At 32.4% G+C, this 18,852-nt stretch overlaps 1 protein-coding gene and 1 long non-coding RNA gene across 6 annotated transcripts in view; one reads left to right on the forward strand and one right to left on the reverse strand.

Moving 5' to 3' along the window:
* LOC148281529 (uncharacterized) overlaps positions 1-10,572 on the reverse strand; it is a 48,946-nt gene extending 38,374 nt beyond the window's left edge. Inside the window, exons 1-4 of the mRNA XM_088226581.1 lie at positions 10,214-10,572; positions 4,661-4,835; positions 2,386-2,524; positions 100-222 (exon numbers count right to left, since the gene is read on the reverse strand). Coding sequence (XP_088082707.1) covers positions 100-222; positions 2,386-2,524; positions 4,661-4,835; positions 10,214-10,396 — 620 coding nt within the window. The 5' untranslated portion in view covers positions 10,397-10,572. The remainder of the gene's footprint in view (positions 1-99; positions 223-2,385; positions 2,525-4,660; positions 4,836-10,213) is intronic.
* A 2,924-nt stretch (positions 10,573-13,496) lies between these two features.
* On the forward strand, positions 13,497-18,851 carry LOC148281530 (uncharacterized). 5 transcript variants are annotated; one of them, XR_015822336.1, is made up of 3 exons: positions 13,497-13,666; positions 14,415-14,722; positions 18,342-18,851. It is a non-coding gene; the product is annotated as an uncharacterized LOC148281530 (long non-coding RNA). The 5 variants fall into 5 exon arrangements; XR_015822338.1 differs by having other exon boundaries at positions 13,520-13,610; XR_015822337.1 differs by having other exon boundaries at positions 13,536-13,602.
* Position 18,852: the final 1 nt, after the last annotated feature.

Below are 18,852 nucleotides of genomic sequence, written 5' to 3' on the forward strand. Positions count from 1 at the left end.
AAAGATCTTAGAACTACTAACTGCAGTAAAAAAATCCACCAAACTTGCCTATATACTTAAATGAACTCTGTTAAATATATAAATATAAAGTATACTTACGAAACAAATGACTTAAATTTTTTCTGACATTGGGGACAATTGTGTAAATTGTCATTTTTTAAGGTCTGGGTACATTTTTCGTTTTTATTCACCTCTGAAGAAGGGAAATCCGATGATGTGTTGCTGAAATTTCAAATATTCATTATTAGTGGGAGTAAATGTGAACTTTACTTGAAAACACAATAAATTCAATAAAATAATTTTACTAAGGAAAACTATAGAATACAAACACACGTCCTCCAATATACAAACAATAATTAAAACATAAAGGCCGTTTACATTGGCCAAAAAATGGTACAAGATCCTGTGCAAGTTCTTGCTCAGTTTTTTTAACAATAATTATTGTGCCAAATCTTGGGCCATTTAATTATCTGTTTTACATTGGGCAGTTCTTGCGCGTAAGCATGCGCAGTACGCAGTGTTCGACACCATTACAGACTACTAGCTGTTTAACATTTGACAGTTCGCAAACCGAGCTATTTAATGGCGACGCAGTTACTGACAACTAACAATATATTATTATTTTTGCAATCAACAACCAACATAAGATTGTGAACATTTGCTCCTAGCAGCTTTTGCAGTATCTGCAGCTACCCAAAATGTTCTTCCTAAAAAATGAAAAAAAACTCAATGCCAAAAAAAGATTTGATCTAAACTATTTTAACTGTTTTCTTAACAATTATTTATTTATTGAAGGCATAGAATTTAAGAAAAATTATAGTTTTTTTTTTACTTTAATAACTTTCCTCTTCAATTCATCATCTTCAAAATTATTGGAACATATTTTATTCAAATGTTCAATAATTCAAGAGCTAAAGGATGAGATAATTCGGCACATTAATGACATTAAACCTCAATTATGCTTCAGCGCCATTGAAAATATGGACCATCGGATAGAGGTATACCACCAATGCCGTGGTGAGCATTTGGCCAATATTTTGTTTCACACGTATGGTTGGACCAACCTTTATATGAGTACCAATGTAGTTTTTAATCTAAATTTCAAGAGGCGTAATCTGCCGGTCGAAAATAAATTATATTTTAGTTATATAAAACTTCTTATTGATTTTTTTATCAGAAATATCTTTAAAAAATACCTAATTATTTTATATTTATTTATGTTTTTTTCATATTGCAAAATTTGAAATGATCCTTATTTTAAAAGAGCAAAGTCATATGATTTCCTTACTTTTCATCAGACTACAGCCGTAACATTTTACATTTTGCAGATCTTGGTTCAAATATTGGTTGAAAAATAGGACGTGTTCTATCTTTCTCTGAATTTGACCACAGATTTATTTTACATAGATACTGAAAAAACATACAATTTGTAGATATTGAATTCTACAATAAAATTTTCTCTAGTGTTTATTATGCTTTTGTAATAAATGAAAAATGAAAATTGAAATTGACAGATGACAGTTAACAATATAACATTGCGATGCGTGCGCTCAAATGTTGGTTTAAAAATAGGACATGTTTTATGTTTTAGGAATTAGACCACATATTTCATCAAATTTGTGAATTAACGATACAATATTTACTGGACCAAATTCTGCTCAAGATCTTGTACCATTTACTGACCAATATAAAACGGGCTTAAGTCTACATGCATTAGATCTAAATTTTTTGCAACAGAGATCATTAATTCAGGAATAGGGTAAAAAAATATTTTAGTCAATGCACTTTTCATATCAATGCAACTGATACAATATTCTAATAAATCAACAATATAAGATAATTTGCATTTAAATAAATTTTTTATCTCGTTTTTTTTACTAAATAGCTAGGTTTTTTATCCCTCCTGAACATTTTGACAATGGTTCTTTTGCGGTATTGAACTTACATAGACGATATTCTAAATAGTAAATTTTTTACATAACAAACATTTTTACTGGGATTGAAGGACTGCATTATAGAAGTTACGATGTAAATTTTCTGCTTACACATGGCATGTTAATATTTTAAATAAGATTCATTAAAAACTGCAGATTCAAAATTATTGGGGTCTTAAAATGCATATACCTGGCTGAAGAAAATTAGGATAGAAGAAATAAAAAAATATTTTAATGACATGAAAATATGAAAAAAAAAATTTTTTTTTAATTTAACACAGCCTTCCTTAGAACAGGTTTCCCTAGTGAGGAGAATCTTGTATGAAAAATACTTCATAATAAAAAATAAAATATTAAAAAATGTATCATTTTTCTATTTCCTTCATTGTCACCCAGTCATTAATTTATTAAATATAAAAATACATTAAAATTTTTAAAAAGCAGTACATACATTTTTAAATCACTGTCAGATCCCGAGTGAGGGTCTGTGACATCTCGAACTTCCATTTTTATCGACCGTAGATCAGAATTGAACATCGTATTAAAATCTATAATATCCAAACTTCCGGTCGAAACCTCTTGTTTAACTCCTAAAAACAGAAACATCGGGTCACAGTAAAGAATGTAAAATAAATGTAATTTTTTTTTTTTAATTTTGGGGTTAGGATTATTCTCTAGTTATTTACTATTTTAACTATTAACACCACCTGATATGTCAGTAGTAAATAAAATTAGCATGGTACAAAACAAAAAACTGTTTTTGCTTGGGGTAATATAAATTTATAATCTACTAGCTGAACCCGGCCACGCTTCGCTGAGGCTTTGTGTGATATTAATTATCAGGAGATTAAATAGAAATAGCCTAGCAAATATGCATTTACCGAGAAAGCACATTGCTTAACTGAATATCTCTATTTGCGTTACTGTGCCTATGCTGTAAAATATGAGGAAAGATAGTAACTTTGGCTAAAATTTATAAAATGGAAGCACTGTGTAGAATTGTCTTCAGTATTTATTTACTATGAAAAATTATGAGTTAATTTAATACACATAGCATTTTCTGTTTCCGTTTCCGTTGAAACTTCCAAATAAAAAGTATAAAAATGCTCTTCTGCTAAAATGTAATGTTCTGTAAAAATGTCGAGTCAATCGATTGATTACTTTCCGAGATATGCGGCCTCAAACATAAGGAACCTAAATTTTTATAACATACTGGCGGACCCGACAGACGTTGTCCTGCCGGAATGTTGGCTTGCCTGATATTAGCTGGTTGAATAAACATTTTTCGGACTTTCTTTTTTAAGAGTCCACGTCGTGCTCAAATCAAAATTGTGCAAAAAGCATTGCTCTAAGCCATAATCCAGGAAGAAAATACAGGAATAAGTGTTAATGAAGAAAGGTCAGAACGCGATTTACCCTGAGCCCTCTGAAATTATGACACTCAACCCATGCCCAACGCGACTTTAGTCATTCTTTAATCGCCAGCCGTGTTTTGACATGAACTTGACATTTAATTCAAAACCACTCAACACACAACCTATGAAAAACGCAAATTCAGTCATTCTTTAATGAATTAACTATAATTAATTAAAATGCTCGATTGGGTCGTAAAAGTGTGCAAAAACTGTTCAGATAAAAGAAAAAAGACTTTTTATTGGTCTGTATAGGTACCTAGGTAGTTGTTTATGATTGAATTCCAAAACTAAAAATTATTTATATTCCCGAACGTTTGCTTGCATGGTACAAGCTGATTCAGCAAACTTATTTTATAAATAAGGAGACACATTATTTATTTTGGACTATATTGAGCTATTTATGTATTCGTAATCTAGTCCTTGTCTACAAAATTTGGACAAACTCAAAATATTGTTCTTAATAAGGGTTAGTTTTTCGTTTTATCTCCTCATGTGATTGGCTAAGAGGCCTCGTCGTGCGTAAATCAAAATCATGCAAAAATCACTGCTCTAGTGCCATAATCCAGGAAAAAAATATAAGAATACGTGTTAATGAAGAAAAGCAAGACCGCGTTTTACAGCCTTCTAAAATTATGATACTCAACTCATGCCCTACATGAATTAGTCATTCTTTAACCGCGATCTAGGTTTTGACGTGACCTTGACATTCAATTCGAAACCAAAGTTATTATAATTTTTTCGCCCTAGTTTTAATTTTTATTTAGTTCTTTTTTATTTCATTTGTACCTGTATTCAGTATAAGAAAATGTGTTTACCAATGTTGGAATGGACTGTTTAAGTCTATCTATCCGTTCGTAATATCATAAAACTTATTTTGATATACGGGGTGTTTTTTAAGCCCTGTCACATCCGAAACCACGATGATCAGTATGAGCAAGAAGACATATTGGCACATTAAAAAAAATTTTTGAACTAATAAAATTTAAAAAAATAAAACATTAAAAAAAACAAATGGTTGCTAACTTCTGCAGGAGAGAAACAAGGAGGGGGGAGTCTGACACACCGTTAACCACGCGGTCGCGCCCCCCTCGCTTCTCCCCTGCAGAAGTAAGGAACCATTTGTTCTTTATAATATTTTATTTTTACAAATTTTCTTCGTTCTAAATATTTTTTTAAATATGCCAATATGTCTTCTTGCCCATACTGATCATCGTGGTTTCGGATGTGACAGGGTTTAAAGAACACCCTGAATATGGATAATAGTTGGGAGCTATCGATCTTTCTCTGTTAGTAATGTATTGATAATCAAACCTGAGTTAGAATTGGATCCATCCATGCAGTTTCTTTTGAGTGATGATGATTTGGAGACATATTTCTTGAGCTTAGTATCTGATATTTCGCACATTTGCTTAAAGGCATATGCCGAGTCAAGCTGCTGAGCGCAATGCACACAAATTCGATTAGGGAGGCCATCATTTTCTCTAATCTGTTAATACATTAAAAAATGGAAATATTTTAAAATAAATTCAAGATCCATAATATTTTACCAATAAAAAATCTGTCATTCACTAAGTTTTCATGAAACACAAATACATATAAATGCCTGGAATAAAAAAAATATATCACCATTTCCTTATCTGCACTGAATTGGTACACCAAAGCAGCATATCTCAATAATTTGCTACATAAAGAAAAGATGATTCGCCTTAAACTTCATGATAAATACGCCATGTAGACCTCGCTGGGAATCTAACCCAGGGCCTTGGGTAAGGTAAGCAAACTATATAGAACTTAAATTTGTTCTTGATACAATAAAATAGATCCTGTCGCATGTCTAATAAAAGAGATCAATAAAAAATGAAAACAGTTATTTTTTAAAACTACAATAACAATCATATATATTTTGATGCCTAAATTCTTATGCCCTACGCTGTTAATGAATATTGCAAACAGACTCATAACCCACTAGGCAGCTAGACTAATGGAGCAAGCAGAACCTGCTTAGTTTATTTACACATCACATAATTATCTTAATTTTTGTGGCTGCCGGTCGTAGCTGCCTGGTGCGTTATAGGTCTTAAAATGGAAGTAATTCACATTTGGATTTTAATTTTTGCATAACTGTTCATCAAAAACAATATATATATATATTAATAACAAAACAAACAACGTAAGTAACACAAAAATCAAACAGTTACAGCTGTTTTTATTTTTTGTTAATGCATTGACATATGGGATTTTGCATATTAAGGTACTAGAATTAGTTTTCATACAATTTTACAAGATATATAAAAAAATTAAACAATTAATAATGAATGATGATGTAAAAATATAATATTAGTATGCTAAATTTGCAAAACGCAATACATATGTTCAATTGGTATAATATATTACAAATGTAAGAAAAGGAAACCAGAAAGAGACGATAAGATATGAATTAATTTTCTATTGTATACAGTTCATGCTAACCTATTTATTCTTTAAATTATAGTAGAAGAAGAAACAATACCGCCCAAATGCTAAGAATCTAATTGTGCAGGAGAGATAAAAAACATTATATTTTGAGTTCCAGTAGGGTATTAGGTATTCGATGAATGAGAATACTCGTTATTTAGGGGACACCAAGGAGGGTTGAATCAGTTTTTACATTACCTATTATATTTCAGCCAAAAATAGCCCTACCTCTATGAACTTTATACCTCAACATAGCCAATTTTATACACTACTAGCGGACCTGACAGACGTTGTCCTGCCCGAACGTTGGCTTGCTTGCTATTGGCTGGTTGAACAAATATTTTTTCTTATATAAAGAGACATGGAATCCATTTTTGCCTTTATTGACATATTTATATTTTAAATTTAATTAAATTTTATTCGGGAAACCAACAGTTCTACATACATATTTATAGTAAACACAACAGATATAGTGTATAAACTCACAACCAATAACAGATTTCCGCAAAGTGTACAAAGTTAGTAAAGAAAATAATAATACATATCATAAAATTACATTTAAGTTTATACATATACATAAAAATTTTATATTCATGTATCTATTTTGTAATAATCAAAAAAAAAACAGTAAGTTATTGTGAATTTGGCGGGATTAGGACATGGATGCATGAAGAAAGGATGAGGAGGGGAAGGGATATGTACATATTTGATACAATGTCTACTAAGTTACATAACGCATTTTTAGTGTAAATTTTTAATCTGACAGAGTGATGTTTGTGAATGTTTTTATATTTTGTATTGTACACTGAAAAAGTCCTACGAAAAAAAGCATTTTTAACATACGATATTTTACTTATTGGTACATGAAACAGATGGTATACACACATTTTTGTAGACGTAGGGTAAGATTTTAGTTTTATCTCCTCATGTGATTGGCTAAGAGGCCTCGTCGTGCTCAAATTAAAATCGTGCAAAAATCACTACTCTAGTGCCATAATCCATGTAGAAAATACGGGAAGATGTGTTAATGAAAAATAGTCAGACTGCGTTTTACCCTGAGCCTTCTAAAATTATGACACTCAACTCATGCCCAACGCGAATTTAGTCCTTCTTTAACCACCAGCGGTGTTTTGACGTGAGCTTGAGGTTGAATTCGAAACCAAAAGAAAAGAAAGAACTAAGATAGACCAGATCTTGTCTTGAGGAAGTAATTATTTTTTTTGTCCAAGCTTTAATTTAATTTAATTTTAACCATGGGCCAAAAATGCTAATTCTGAATAATGCACACCAAACAGTCGCACGTTCTGCATGCAGGGTCTACTCATAAAGTTCTCGAGGGTTCACGCCACTCCAATATCGCATGTTTCATTTATTCACGCATCCTGACAGATGAAAATATGCCGCTATGAGGCAGGTTTTCAGTAAAGGCTTCACATACCTTTTTTCTTGCAACAAAATTGCGTTGATTAAGTTTTTGCACCACTGCCAGTTGATGTGGATGAAATTTCAGGTCTTTAAGAAGAATTCATCTCACTGCGCAATCAGAAATTGTAAGAGTAGCTGCATGTTTGCAGATCGCTTAGGGGATTTCAGAACCGCCTGCTTTACTCTCTCGATGTTTTCTGGTATCCAGTGGTTCTTGAAGGTCCTGGTTTCTTTTTTCACAGACTGCCAGTATCCATAAACGTGCCCACCCACTGAACAATCGATTTCCGATCAGAAACACGACCTGCAGGTGCGATATTAAATTATTTCTTGAATGCCCGCTGGGTTGCAATGATCGAACGGCCGTAACTAAACCAACTGTATAAAAAAACGTTAGGCTGCGCTCTTTCAAATGCGCACAACCCCACTGTCCAAGGATTAATGGCCGCTTTGTAGTGCACGCTTTAAATAAGGAAATTCCCGCATTCAAGAAATATGAAAGACTTCCAGTTTGGAACTTTGTGTGAAAACTTGTTGCATTTCCATCTTAGCAACATCTTTATCAGTTTCATTTTAGACTCAAGCTGCATCTTTGCATTATATGTCTTGAGTATACATTTCTTCGGTGACATTTTTCATTTCATACCCATGACACAAGTCACACTTGCCTTTTTAATGTGGACAAAAAAATAGGTATTTCATCATTAAATATCGAATAATAATGTTTCACAAAGTTTATGCTTGAAACTTTAAAAAAAAGATATATTTATATCTTTGAATGCAGATTTAAATGTAAATCGAGATCCAGATTAAGTTGTTTTTAAATTTTCTTTATAAATTTTATACCATTACCACAAGCAAGTAAAAGTTGGTTTCAGAAACAGTCATGTAGATGTTGGCAATAATGGGAAGGAAGGATTGGAAGTTGTTTAAATAATGATTTTCAGGTTATTAATTTCTTTCAGTTTTTTATCATTTTTATTATGCCATCTGGTATTGTTTGAGCATGTTGCCATTCCTATAGATTGAGAGACAGGACTGTGTATTGGTCCAATACAGCATAAACCATTTCTTTATCCCCGTTTGCATTCACATTGTCCACAGTTAAATGATAATGCAGGGTGTCTTGAAATTTAGATTAATTTGAGACAATTTGTTTACACTTTACCGGCTCTTTAACCGGCATGTTTGAAATGTAAACTTTTCTTTGGTCCCAGGACATCATCTCCCAAAAATATTTAAAAATTGCCTACAGCCGATTTTCACTGATGATATTGCAATTTCAGACATTTGATTTGTTGCAAAATGTTTATACGCAGGTGGTTCTTATTTGTCATATATCCCTTCCAACATCGTGAGACTCTCTTTCTTCTTTGTCGAGTTTTACTTCGAGATTGGCTGGAGAAAGGCGGTATTTCATTCTAAATTTAACTAATTTTGGTTGCCTGAAATAACTTATTTACCGCTGAAAACGTCATCTAGTGGAAATATTATGAACACAGTAAACAGATACAGATGGAATTTGCTTATCAATCAAATTTCATAAAAAAGTGAATTTTGGACTGTACGTCGCTTATTACTTACCCACGCACAGGCTAAATGCCTATGTGGATTTTTTTCTCTTTTATTATATGTTTTATGTTTGTAAATAAAACAATTTATGGATTTTTTTAATAAGTACCTTATCCATGCTATTCTTAATTATTATTTTACGTTTTCTATGTAAGTATGTATACAATAATTTGTATGTTGATGCTATATTAACCCTTTTGCACTTGAAAATTTGTTTTGTGCATACCGCCAACTCAGTGGCAACATAAAATTTAGAAACTACATTTCTAGATCAACCGTACAAGCCAAAGTTTTCTGGGTTTTCTTCGGTTATAAAATTAAACCCACCAATGGTGAGTTGTAGCAATGGGAAATTTTGTAATTTCTCATTATTCTGGGATGAAATTACTAGGCAATATATTAAAAATAACAGGACAAGATCTTTTAAGGTAATTAATGAAAATTGAGTATAAAAAGAGGTTCCGAGCGAAACCGGGTAAAAAATCTAGTCTAAGCATATAAGTTTATTCAAATTAAATCCATTTTGTTCATATTTTCAGAACAACAAAGCTAATATAACAAACAAACATGGCATATTAATCTAAAATAGTTTCCGTGACCAATGAATGCATCGAGAAACATTGCATTAGGTGGCAAGTCAGAGTTAAACTATCAAATGGAATTCGATAAACATTAATTCCTATCAATAATTAGATATGCATTAGGCTTTCATAGATTAATTCTGAACACTAATCTAGATTTGCAAACGTTGATAAAATCAATATAAGAATTTAATAAAGAAAAGATTTGAAGCTTAAATAATTTTGAAGCACAAAAATATAATCAAAATGTTTTGTATGAAATATTTTTATAAGATTTTGGCAGAAAATGGGAACATGGAGTATTGTTGCATCATGAAATTATGGAGAACACTTACAAATGAAATAATCAAGCAAACAACGCCAATTTTACATTACATATTATGATAAATGAGGTTGACAATGTTACCGCAGCACCATAAAATACATGCAATACGCAGAGATAAGATGCCAATAAAATAAATAATTACCAAATAAATTAGATAAACAAGCAATATTTAGAAATAGTATCAGTGTATTTATAATAACATGTTATCTAAACATTGTAGAAAGAAGCGCATTATTTAAATTCTTAAATCAAAACAAACGATCACGCCGTTTCCCCCATAAGGATAGGATAAAACGCCACACTACTATAATTAAACAAAAACCTCGCTTCTTCTAAATTCATGCATCTTCTCATGCACGCACACGGAATATTCCTATTTTTGTCATGTTTATCATCAAGTATTTGTTGAATTTGGTCATTCCATTCTCAGTCAATTTTCCAAGTTCTCTGCATCCATTAGCATTCGTACCATGATAAATAATAACATAATAAATTTAAATATTTGACCTGTATTTGAGTGCTTGACGCAAGCTTTTGGTTCAGGCGCGGCTCGTGCTGTCTCGGGTTTTCTTCTGCTGTAAACAAACCCCTCATCTCGCCGTCTTCTCTGAGACAACTTCGACAAACACGCTCTATATTAATTACTTCGTTATCCATTTTGTTTTTTAATAAAATTTTCGATAACGACATGATTATTCTCTGTCATTTCTTATTAAAAGAACAACCACTGCATTCGGCGACGCCATTGCACACCACGGCCAATAAATTCACTACATTTACATTTACATTTACACTCTCATTATCTCATATTCTCAACTCAATACAAACACAACATTCACTGCTTCGCTCCATTGATATTTGTATTCAAGATGGAGGTGGACATAGATAAAAGATATAGAATATAAACGATACGAACGGCTAGATACAACATGCATCAAGAACAACTTTGCTATATTATTATAGTAAAACGAAATATATTTCAGCATTTAATCGGGTAAAAATACAAATGGTATCTACAAGTATTTGTAAATAATAAATGTATATTATAAAGTCTAGTGTTTATTCTAATAACCAACATATTTATTAACATATTACAACAGAGGGAACATTTTGCTAAATCCACATGGTCCGTAAAGAAGTATAGAAATCGAAAAAATTAGATTTTCAGGCGCTGCCTAGTATCTAGGTGAAATAATTCAATTAGATGAATCTCACCCGCATAAATAAAGGTTTCAGCTCTTGAACTTCACAAACATCACAGGTAAAAGAATTGAAGGAATATAGATGTTCAAATATGGACAGAATGGTAAATATAATACAGTGAGTAAAGTGGTCACTTAAGGGCGTTCCTCACAAATATTTTATAAAAGATTTTCAGAAAACAAGTACTGTATGTTGGTAGATGGTGTAATAAGGTAAATGAGAAAAATAATTTAAAAAATTAAAACACAGCAGGTTTCTGAAAAAAAATATAAGGGGGTTCCTCAGATATATTTTATAAAAGATTTTCGGAAAACGAGTACTGTATGTTGGTAGATGGTGTAATAAAGTATATGAAAAATAATTTTAAAAATTATAACAGCAGGTTTCTGAAAAAATAATATTTAAGGCGAAAATTTCAAATCACGTTTTAAAAATTTTAAAAAAGTGAATTGACTAATTTCTTCTTTTAATAAATAAAAAATACAAAAACACGTGGCTTGTTGCCAATAGTTTTGTTAATGTAATTCTAATTTAATTAATATTTTAAACAAAAAAGAAAAAATATATATTATTAAAAAAAAAACATCTGAAACACGCTGTTTGTATTATTTTTATAAAATTTGCTAATTACAAAAAATTAAAAATATTACAGAGTATAAATGCAAGCACATTTTTTAATTCTTGAGTCGCGACGTGCTGCTACCGGTGGTAATTATGGGAACCTCTGGAAATAATATTTTAAACACGAAAATGTGGGTGATTCGATGTGGGATGTAATCTTAGAATATTGATGTGAAAATACTGTAACCGACGCGGCGGATCACTGGCTTCCGTAGCAATCACGCCAGTCACAAGAATTGTATACTGTAGGCGCTGATGTCAATGCAGAGTGGCACTGGCGGCCGCAATCCCGAAGCAGGCAATTGGGTTGTAAGGCCGGTATCTCTCCGTCGGCGGGAACGGCGGGGTGTGTTCCGGGGAAGTAGCCAAGAGTCCAATTTATCCGGGGTCCAAAATCTAATCCAAAGAGTATCCGAGTTCCAAGTCCAGGGGTAACGGCGGTCGAATATTTCAGGTGGCGGCGAGGTCCGGTTGAAGCAAGGTAGGGAGACGAGGTGGAGAGTAAAAGCCCTTAGCGGTGTGACGATTTAACTGATTTATTATTTGCCCGGCGGGGCTATATATACAATACATTTTGCCGTGCGGCGGCGGTGCTAGGCCAATAGCGGGCGGTACTAGGTTGACCAATCACGCGGCGAGAGAGATAGCGAGCACATTCACCCGCTCTATCGGTCTCTCTCACGCCACGTCGCCCCCCTCTATATAAATAAACTATTCTATGTAAATGTATCTACCACAAACTACAGTGCACACTCGCCGATAAGGAGAATTCATACATTTGCAAATGAATATGCAAATGACGTAGATATATTTAATATAACACTTTTGAATTTTAAAAGGCAGTGTATCAATTTACTATCTTAAAATTGTAATACCTAAATAATACTATGTTGATTTCAATTGTTTACCGTTTATTGACGTATATGTGTATTCTAAATAAGTATTTTTCTAACTTCTTCTAATTTTAAGATTATTTTAATACAACTTTGTATTAAAATAATCAAAGTGTGGCTGAGGTATGTAAACGATATTTTTGTAGTCTGGCCACATGGGATGAATGAACTGAATATTTTTCGAACTCATAAATTCATTACACCCCCTGAAAAAGTTCACAATGGAACTATAAGCTAATGACTCTTTTGTTCTTTGATATTGAAGTAAAAAAAATCGAACTGCAGTCTTGGGCATACGGTGTATAAAAAGCCAACTCATACGGTCGGATACCTACACGCGGATTCACATCATCATCCAGCCCAAAAACGAGAGTTAATAAATACATTGTTAACAAGAGCGACACGAATATGCGAAGATTCCGAAAAGGGAGAAGAGGTCAACACAATTACATATGCGTTGGAGCGTAATGGATATAAAAAGAAGCAAATTCACAACATTATTAAATCGCCAGCTACAAAGAAGAACAAGGAAGAAGATATTACCAAAGAAACTGCACACCTACCATATGAACAAAATGTTACTGACAGTATAGACAGAGTGCTGAAAAAACGTAATATTGGAACAACGCTTGGGACTGTGGGAAAAATAAAGAACCATTTATTGAACCCAAAAAATAATAATCCCTTGGAAACGGAAGCTATTTATAAACTAAGTTGCCAAAGATGTGATAAAGTATACATAGGATAAACAGGGCGCACAGCAAAGAAAAGAATTGATGAACATAAAAAAGCGTGTAAACTTGGGCATCCTGACAATAGCGGAACACTTTATAGATAAACAAAAATTACCATCAAATGGTTAAATTTTTGGGTTAAATCAGAAAGTTTATATTTTTGACGCTAGATAACCAAATCGAGAAATTTCATGCAGTCGAAGCATGTGTGGAACGTCCTTAAATTAATTCTGTTAGGCGATTCTGTATTGTTTCAGCCCCTAGAGTTGTATTTGAATTTTTTACGTGCTGCCATACTAATTTATGTATGGCAGCATTATTAATTATTTACATTGGTCTATTAAGACCTTATTGAGACTAAACGTCAAACGTCAAATTTGTTAATTGAATGCAAAAAATGTCGAAAATGCCTTATCCTAATTTGTGAACTCGTACAAGTTTTCAAGTGATATTGTATTTAAATTGTCATTGTTGTTTAGTTTAAAATATCATGAATTAAATAATAAAAGGTGGCTCTAAGACGTATTTTTTTACGTTTTTTTGACGTTATGTGGAAGAATGCAATGCTTAAAGATTAAATTGATACAAACGATTTTTATAAGAAAACTCTTGAAGTGACTGTAGTGTATTGTTTTTTTTCTTCTAATTTTAATTACCATTCCGTAAAACCTAAAAATTATAAAAGCACATTAAATGTTGAACTGTTGCTTGAAAACAGTTCAAAATAACTTGTTATTTGAGGTTATGTTTACAAACCGTTTGACAGTCCTCTCAAAGCGCAATGACACCATCCATAATATTATTATTTCAGTCGGATGCCCCGCAGGCTCATCTGTCGCACACAAATAATGCAAAAGGTTCAGTTTTTTTGCATGATTTCTTCCAGTACAAACTTTATCTACTTATGCGGGGCGAATTGCTATCCCAGTAATTTAATCCCCGTAAGCTAAGACTCTTAGAATAGATATTCAAATAAATTATCAATACGAAAAAGTTGAGACCTCAATTGAATAGTTTGACAGATGCGTTGACCCTTTTTTTACTTATTACCCTGTTTATGTTAACCGTGCAATGTGATGAGAGATAAATAATAATTATCTGTATATCTTCTATCTATAATATTAATAGTCTTAAAATGATTGATTGAGTCTGTCATGTACGGGCTTGTTTACATGTATCGCGCAAATTCACTCGGTCGGTTAAAATTAGGGTGGTGACACATATTTATTATTTTCCTTTTTGGTTGCATTTATTTAGTTTCTACTCGCGGCTGAAAATTTTGGTAAAAGAAATCGAGCGGAGATAAGTTGACCTCATGGTGTACTGACTCGTGTTTTTTCCTGCCTAGTGATAAATGAAATAATGTTTAATGAATCCACCCAATGCTCTTCCATTGTTCTTGACCATTCTTGACAGTGTTTAGAGCGTCAACAGTAGCAGAAGACATATGTCATTTGGAAAGGAATACACATGCGTCCTTAATTGTTTTGTAAGGCGCTGTCTCTCTCTTGCGTCCGATTGTTGTCTCTCTCGCTGTCATGTTAAACGTTTTCAAACGTTTTTATGTAAGTTACTGGTGAAGATACTTTAATGTATATAACTATTAATTTTACTTTATACCGTATCGATATAATATATTGAAGTTTATATTACTCTGCGTTAGTTTGTTTATGACGTAAAAAATGCTGAACTTAAGGTATGTTTGCTATATAAAATGGGTTGATTTCTGTTCAAACATGTTGAATTTCGTTCAGGAGAGCGTTTTGAAGTTGTAAAATAGTTTCAAATGTATCTCTCGAAGTAAAAACTCAATTAATTGCTGTTTATTTGGATTTATAGGCTTTTGATAAAGATATTTAAGAAAAAAACATTTAAAATATGGACTCTCTGAAGTATTATGGGACTACCGGTGTTTTAGAACTAGTTATTTGAGTAGTGGTATAGGTACCGGAGGACTCCAATGTTTCAAGCATTAATAGAATCTGAATTTATGAACAAAATGATATTCATAACTCAATTTCGCAAAAAATGTCTTCAAGTGTTTCAGTTTTAAGGTATAGATATATATATATAGGCATAATAAATATAACATAATAGGTGACCTCCGTGGTTTAGTTGTTAAGACGTTTGACTCACGAACGGAAGGTTCTGGGTTCGATTCTCGGTGAGAATACAAAAATTCAAAATGTGATTTTTCTCAAGCTTGACTATTCTGTGCCACAATTCTCCACTGTAATTGGGCTTTCTGGCCTTTTGTGGTTTAATAAAAAAAAAAAAAAAACACCCAGGCATAAACAATAGCTTGCTGAAAAAACAGAAAAAAGTGAGTATTTCGTCGTTGCGCCGGCAATATCTGTCAAGTGACATTTTGATTTTTTTTAAGGAGATAATTTAAACAATATACCTTTTGATGATGGATTTTATTTTCAAATACATTTTTATTCATGACAAAAAGGAAAAATAAGTCATTTTATTTTGACAAAATGTTTAACTATATTTTATTGAAACAAAATTTTGAAATCTTAATGAGAAGTTAAAAATACTTTTAAAAAAATAAATCACTTAACAGATATTGCCGGCGCAACGACGATTTGGTTAATTCATTTATGATCGGTAGATTTCACCTAATATCGGTAGATTTTGGGAGGATCGGTTTGGCACCCTACCGATTGTTTGGTTTTTTGAGAAAAATCCCATTTAATTTTTGTGTTCACACCAGGAATCGAACCTGGAACCTCCCATGCGTGAGTCAAGCGTTTTCACCACTACACTATGGAGCCCACCGGGATATTTCATATATTATAACCGTGTGGTTTTGGAAGCATTATTTTGAGTGACAGATTATTCTTTTTTTATTTATTTTTTTAAATAAATATTTGTGTTCTTATGATTTACCAAACTATTTATTTATTAGAAAATGAGAACCAAGCTGTGGTAGAGCAGGGTGCGAAGTTTGGACCTCTGATCCCTGGGTCCGCGACACTAGCCATGGGATCACACTTCAGTTCATTATTATATTTAGATTGCTCCAAACAGAAAAAAAATAATTGTGAGACTCAAAAGGGTGAAATTTCACAGTGCCTGAGATTCTAATTAATCAACTGAGGCCCGCAGGGCCGATAAATTGAGGCCGAAGGGCCAAATCTTCTGCTAGTTTGTATTATTATTACAATGTTTCTTCTTCTTTGTCGTTTCCACCCTTCACGGCTCTGTGCACTCTCCCCAGCTCCATGCAGGGTCATCATTTTTCGTGCCTCTGCTTCTTTGTCTTGGCATACTACCCATGATTATTATCTTCTCCTTATTTTCTGGGTCACAATATTTGCCTTTAATTTAAAAAAAAAAGATTTATTAGAGATCATGTATTATTATTACTACAATACACTTATTTATACACTTCATAATATATACAGTTTTTGGTTCACTTTGCCCAGCTGTATGAAACAGTACATGATGATTTTCTCGTTATATTACTTATAAATATTTCATTATTTAATTTGTTTTTTACATTTATTCTTAAATTGTTTAAACTGAATATGTTGTATATTTTTTTTATAAATCTTGTTTAATTTTTAAGTTTAATTTTTAAAAATAAATCTTGGGTAAAGGGAAATTTATGTTTTAAAAAAAAATCATTATTATGCAAAATATGTTAATATTAAAAGTTTTGTAAAAGGCTGATTTGCCGTTTATGTTAATAAATAAACAAATAAAATAATAAGTGTATCTCTGAATTATTTTTACCAGCAGTATTTTTAAATTTTGAGGTAACATTTAATTAAAGCCCCAATTTTTTTTTTGGAGATATTTTAAAATTCCTTTAAATGCTTCATATTCAAATATCATCATCATTCCCTTTCCGCACCTAATGGTGCATAGGGCATTGCATTGGTACACCAATCGCAGTGTTAATTGATATTTTTTTGTTACGTGAAGGTAAGATGATCGGTCTTACGCTTCAAGTACCAGTCCGGGGACTATGAAATATTCTAGTGTGAAAAACACCTTTTAAATAAATATTTCATATCAACCATGTCGGGAATCAAACCCGAAACCTCTTGCATGGTAAGCAAACGCGCTGACCATTACACCACAGGGCCGACAAACATTTTTACATTGCTAAAATAATTATTTTGTGTCTGAAATAACATATGTATTTTATTTTTATGGATAACGATAACTTATAAAGTGCCAAGATTCATATTTGTATTTTTGATAACTAATATAGCGCATCCGAGATCCTAATTGTCCAAGGGCCTAAATGCTAATCAATTGAGGTCTGTAGGGCCGATTAATAAGGCCATTAGAACAGAACAGAAAGGGGCTGATTAAATGAGGCCCAAAATACCGAATTTACTAGCATGTAACAGTTAGCTTTAGCTATTTTTCATCTGTGAGTCTATTTATAAAACTTAAGAAAAAGAAGTTTAATCCAAATTTAGTGATGTGGGTAAATGAAATTTTTAACTCAGGTGCGGTCACAGAGACCGCACGCGAATTTAAAATGACAATATTTTGATTAACTAGTACTAAAATTACAATTCAAAAGTAGGAAAGGGCAATAGGGAAATAACACATCTCTAACATAGTTAAACACAAACTCTGCAACCATCATGCAGTCACTGTGGCCGAATCCAGGCACTTAAGTGTTCAATATTAGATGCTATAAATTAACATTCCTTTTGATTCATTATTAAGGGAGCCTTCTCAGTTAATGTATTCTAGCATTCCACTTTTCTCCTATATATTAAATACAATATATAGGGGAAAGATAGTAACACTGTGATTTTATCACACTTACCTAAATCCTATAAAAGTTATAAATGCTTTTGCAAAACCGAAGGTTGCTCAATGAAACACAAGGGTGGAAACAATGTCCATACATGGATTTTATTACCATTAAAAACTGGAGAAATCGTGTCCAACATTCAGAAAAAATATAAGGATGGAAATTCCTTGTATGTAAATATCGATGAATTTATACTAGAAGTAAATAATAGTGACAGTGACACAGAAGACAAATTTGTTTATGTGGCAATAACATCAGGTTAAAATTTTTACTAACATAGTCTATACTGTTATCGCATCTACCCTCCCGGAAATACTCCTCCAAGATTGGAAACACAAATCCCTGATGGGTCATAGTCACACATGTGCTATTATCTTTCTTACCTCTCATTTTAGACGGATGTTTTGTCTTCATCTCAGTCCTGAGAGAAATAACATCATCGCCAGCAGGACCCACCATGACGAAGGGGCTGCTGTCAGCCTCGCAGAAAACCTCGTAAACAAGAACATTAATCTCAGAAGACAGAATGTCAGCAGTCTTTAAAAATGATGTCTGTCGCTCTTTTACTCCGGCTTAGGGTGGTTGAATTAATTTTGGTTCCGCCGAGAAAACTTAATCAATCTGTCATATTGACATTTTTTATGAATGATTTAACCTCTTATCAGTGATTTTAATGAGATTGAGAACTTTTTTCAGACAGTAATATGGATTTTTAGGCATTCAATATATTCAAACACGGGCAGAATTGTTAATAAAGTGATTTTGATCGGCCGATGACAGATCATAAGCCCTTTAAATGTTAAATTTCATTCGGTCAAAAACTTGGGACGCGTCTGTATTTTTTTTTGTACAATGATGTAGTTGAAAACTTATGGAAATAAAATGAATAAAGCTTTTTAACAAAAT

Source organism: Micrasema longulum, unplaced genomic scaffold, assembly GCF_059751315.1.
Source record: "Micrasema longulum isolate JH-2025_06_02 unplaced genomic scaffold, ASM5975131v1 h1tg000443l, whole genome shotgun sequence".
Lineage (NCBI taxonomy): Eukaryota > Metazoa > Arthropoda > Insecta > Trichoptera > Brachycentridae > Micrasema > Micrasema longulum.